Source organism: Nicotiana tabacum, chromosome 24, assembly GCF_000715075.1.
Source record: "Nicotiana tabacum cultivar K326 chromosome 24, ASM71507v2, whole genome shotgun sequence".
Lineage (NCBI taxonomy): Eukaryota > Viridiplantae > Streptophyta > Magnoliopsida > Solanales > Solanaceae > Nicotiana > Nicotiana tabacum.
The window spans coordinates 100329019-100334347 of NC_134103.1; the positions used below are offsets into that span (position 1 = coordinate 100329019).

The window sequence follows — 5329 nt, forward strand, 5'->3', positions numbered from 1 at the left end:
TTGGAAAATACAAATCACATGCTTTATGGTAAATATTTAAAAAATATGTAACTAATTTATGGAATTAAATTATAAATTAAATTCTACAAATTAGTCAACATTTTAAAATAAAAACATGTAACTCATTTATGGAATTCAATTCTAAATTGAATTCTACAACTTAGTCATAATTTTAAAATAAAAACATGTAACTCATTTATAGAATTCAATTCTAAATTGAATTCTACAAATATTAATTATAATTACCAAGTGCATATATATATATATATATATATATATATATATATATATATATATATATATATATATTTCTTACTTAAAATAGAAAACTTCAGCTTGTCCACAATATTAATTATATCCTCTGTGCTAGCAAAGAATATAATAATATTTTATTTGGACTAATAACTAAATTTATTTGACTAATTAAATTTTTTAATTTAATTATCAAATAATAAAGTAATTAATCCTTTAGCAAAGATCAGGACACTCGTTAGTGTGCGACCCCATAGGTTCAATACTAAACCGGTAGTAAATTGATCACATCAATATACTAATCAAGGGTGGCGTCTAGCAACACTCCTTAACGACCGGATAGCATGAAGTATTTAATTTACTCTCAAGAACCTGTAGAAGAATAATATATTAATTCCTTCTGTCTTTATAGCTCTGGGTCACCTTAGGATATGGTTCAACTGTCAAATCCTAATAGGCGACCGACTATGTGTTTATGTCAAAAATAATCGACCATTGAATGACCTAAAAAACTCTTTTCTTCTTTCATTCAATCGCCCTTGCCAAGGTCTTAATTTGGTCGGTTATAATTTATGACAACATGGAGGTTAAACTCATTACAAAGAATTGACAGATTCCATCTTGATCAATCACTAATTCTACAAGTATTTAATCGTACCCAATATCCTTTCAATTATCGCCCTAGGGCATAGGTGTCTAGTATCAAAGCACAATAAATAACTTGTCAATTACTATGATGATATCAGGTCAAAGGAAACTCTTACATCACATTCTTCAAGAGAATATCCTATTGACAGTTTATGGTAATTCTAACCATTAGGAATTATCCAATGAATCGGTTCAATGATCATATCTCTATATGCATCATCTATTTATGTTATTTCGTTAATGAGATCAACTAATCTTTATCCCATAAAGACGCTCACATAAATACTGATCTAACCGGATTACTAATGTTCAAATTAATAATCCTACGATCAAGAACAAAATTTAGATTAAATTGTAAGAGACTTTACTCTCATTATCATGATCTCCATCATGATGACAAGTCTCAAAATTTAATCAAGGATCTTATTAAATTAATCAAGCAATTAATAATAACTATGATAAACGAATATCAAATGTCATATATTTTTATATCAAATAACATTCACAAAAATATGTTCAAATCATCAAATATGAGATTGGATCTAAGGCATATCTAATATATCCCTAACAATCTCCCACTTGCACTAGAGCCAATTGCTCTTGTACTTCATTCCCAATTTCCACTTGTGCTTGTCAAACTCCTTTGCTCCAAGTGCTTTAGTGAATGGGTCTGTAACATTTTCCTTTCCATCGACCTTTTGAATTTCGACGTCTCCACGTTCAATGATCTCTCTTATCAAGTGATACCTTCCCAGGACGTGTTTGGATTTTTGGTATGATCTTGGTTCTTTTGCTTGAGCAATGGCTCCAATATTGTCACACAATAATAGAACTTCACCTTCTATTGAAGGAACCACACTAAGTTCACTTAAGAACTTTTTCATCCATACAGCTTCCTTAGCAGCTTCACTAGCTGCTATATATTCTGCTTCAGCCACTGAATCAGCTACTGTAGCTTGTTTGGAACTTTTCCAACTCACTGCCCCACCATTTAAGGTGAATACATAACCAGAAATAGATTTGTTATCATCTCTATCTGAAGAGAAACTTGCATCAGTATAACCTTCAAGTTTCAACTCAGAATCTCCATAAATGAGGAATTGGTCTTTAGTCCTTCTTAAGTACTTAAGAATGGTCTTCACCACCTTCCAATGTTCCTCACCAGGATTTGCCTGATATCGGCTAGTCATTCCTAGTGCATAAGCCACATCAGGATATGTACATGTCATGGTATACATGATAGCTCCCACTGCACTAGCGTATGGCATCCTACTCATGTGTTCTCTCTCTTCAGGTGTTTTAGGACAATCCTCCCTGCTGAGAGTAATTCCAGTGCCTATCGGTAGATAGCCTCTTTTGGAATTATCCATGATATACCTCTTTAAGATGCTATCAATGTACAAGGATTGGGAAAGCCCAAGAAGCTTCCTAGATCTATCTCTATAGATCTTTATTCCCAATATATAAGCTGTTTCTCCCAAGTCTTTCATGGAGAACTGTTTAGATAGCCAAATCTTGGTACTTTACAATGCCGGTATATCATTTCCTATGAGCAATATATCATCAACATAAAGTATTAAGAATATAATTGTGCTCCCACTAACCTTTTTATACACACAAGGTTCTTCGCATTTAACAAAATTAAAGTTTTTAATTGTCTTGTTAAAGCGAATATTCCAACTTAGAGAAGCTTGCTTTAGTCCATAAATGGATCTTTGTAGCTTGCAAATTTTATTATAATCAGACGGAGATGTGAAACCTTTAGGTTGTGTCATGTACACATCCTCTTCTAACTCACCATTAAGAAAAGTTATTTTCACATCCATTTGCCATATTTCATAATCATAGTAGGCTGCTATAGCAAGCAAAATCCGAATTGATTTGAGCATTGCCACGGGAGAGAAAGTCTCGTCATAGTCGACTCCTTCTTTCTGACGATATCCCTTGGCAACAAGACGGGCTTTGTAGGTCTCCACCTTTCCGTCTGCTCCAATCTTTTTCTTAAAAACCCATTTACAACCTATATGTTTTATATCCTTTGAAGGTTCAACTAAAGTCCATATTTTTTTTCCTTCATGGATTCCATTTCGGATTCCATGGCCTTTTGCCATTTCTCATAATCAGAACTTTGTATAGCCTCTTCATAGGTCTTAGGGTCATCATCATTATGATCAACCTCATTTGATACATCATCTTGTACCATTAGATTTAATCTAGTTGGTACATGACGTTCTCGTGTAGACCTTCTAAGAGGTTCTTGTACAACTTGTTCACCTTGTGCTGGATTTGGTTGTTGTTCAATTTGATTTGGAACTGGTTCATTAACCTATTCTTGAACTACATTTAGTTCTTGAACTTCAACCGTTGAAGATGGCAACTTCCTTGTCAACTTCAAAACATCTAATAAAGGTTTTTCAGCTTGCGTCTCATGATCTTGATTTTGTGTTAATTCATTTGTTTCTTGAACTTCATCAAGTTCTATTTCTCCACTATAATTTCCCTCCAAAAGAAATTTCCTTTACAAAAAGGTTGCTCCTCTAGCCACAAACACTTTATAGTCAGAAGGGTGATAAAAATAATATCCCATTGTTTCTTTGGGATACCCAATGAACCTACACTTATCAGATCTTGAGTTAAGTTTATCAAATTTAAGTCTCTTAACATAAGATAGACAACCCCAAACTTTAATATGCTTAAGATTAGGCTTACGTCCTTTCCATATCTCATAAGGTGTTATAGAGACTGACTTAGTGGGAACTTTATTAAGTAAGTATGCTGCTGCTTCCAAAGCATATCCCCATAAATTTATTGGAAGATCAGTAAACCCCATCATAGATCTCACCATATCTAATAAGGTTCGATTTCTCCTTTCAGATACACCATTGTGTTGTGGTGTTCCTGGAGGTGTCTACTGTGAGAGAATACCATTCTCTTTGAGATACCTAGTAAAATTTTTACTAAGATATTCTCCACCTCTATCAGACCTTAGTACTTTAATACTTTTACCAGTTTGTTTCTCAACTTCACTACGGAACCTTTTGAACATTCCAAAAGATTCAGATTTGTGTTTCATAAGATACACAAATCCATATTTTGACATATCATCAGTGAAGGTGATGAAGTAAGAATATCCACCTCTAGCTTGAATTTTCATGGGCCCACAAACATCTGTATGAATTAGTCCCAATAATTCAGTAGCTCTTTCTCCACTTCCAGTAAATGGAGATTTGGTCATTTTTCCTTTGAGACAAGATTCACAAGGTGGATATGATTCAAAATCATACTTGTCAAGGTACCTTTTCTTGTACAACTTTTTAATTTTTTTCTCTCCAATATGACAAAGTCTACAATGCCAAAGGTATGTATGATTTACTTGATTATCTCTTTTCCTCTTAAGACTTGAAACATGCATAATCGAATTAGCATTCATATTAGGTAAAACATAAACATCATGTTGGAGGTAGCCATTCACATATAAATTATCATCATAATAAATAGAGCAAATACCATTGCTTATAATAATGCGAAAACCACGTTTGTCTAACATAGAAGCTGAAATTATATTCGAACCAAATTTAGGAACGTAATAACAATCATCCAACATAAGTACTTTGCCCGTAGGCATTATTAAAGAAATTGATCCTACAGCTACGGTCGCAACTTTTGCACTATTTCCAACTTGTAGATTAATTTCTCCTTTCTTTAATCTTTTACTTATTTGAAACCCCTGCAATATATTGCAGATGTTATAACCACTGCCAGTATCTAATACCCACAATGAAGCATCAGTAGTAGTTAAAGAAACTTTGAAAATATTTTTCATTTGAGTCTTACCTTGTTTCTTGTCATTTAGAGTTGCAAGATATTCCTGACAATTTCTCTTCCAATATCCTATCTTCTTACAATGGAAACTTTCAGCATCAGATTGGTCAGCTTTTCCTCTTTTGCCTTTGAGTTTGGTCACACCACCCTTAGGCGCAGTAGGCTTCTTCATGGGTTTATTTTTACCATTACCCTTCTTCTTAGAAGAGTTTCCAACCAACATGACAGTTCCTTTCTTCTTCTCAGATGCAAGTTGATTCTCATAATCAATTAGCATATTAAGCATTTTATGAAGATCACAATCCATTTTATTCATATTGAAATTAATAACAAATTGTGAAAAAGATTCAGAGAGTGACTGCAAGATCAAATTTTGAGAAAGCTCTTTACCCAGTTTGCACCCCAACTTCTCAAGTTCTTCAATAAGATCAATCATATGATTGACATAGGGTCCAACTGGAGAGTTTTCAGTCAATTTGGATCCAAATAAACCCTTAGATAGCTGGTATCTAGCCGTCCTGCTTTGTGTACCAAACATCTTCTTAAGATGTTCAATGATTACAGTTGGATCCATATCCTGATGTTTCCTCTGGAGCTCAGAAGTCAT

The 5329-nt window shown here is 33.6% G+C and overlaps 1 protein-coding gene across 1 annotated transcript; it reads right to left on the reverse strand.

Annotated features, from left to right (window-relative positions):
* Positions 1–4610: 4610 nt before the first annotated feature.
* LOC142178348 (uncharacterized) lies at positions 4611–5329 on the reverse strand. Its single transcript, XM_075247683.1, has 2 exons — positions 4735–5329; positions 4611–4627 (listed from the first exon to the last, which is right to left on the reverse strand). The coding sequence occupies exons 1-2, from the start codon at positions 5327–5329 to the stop codon at positions 4611–4613; spliced, it is 612 nt and encodes a 203-aa protein (XP_075103784.1).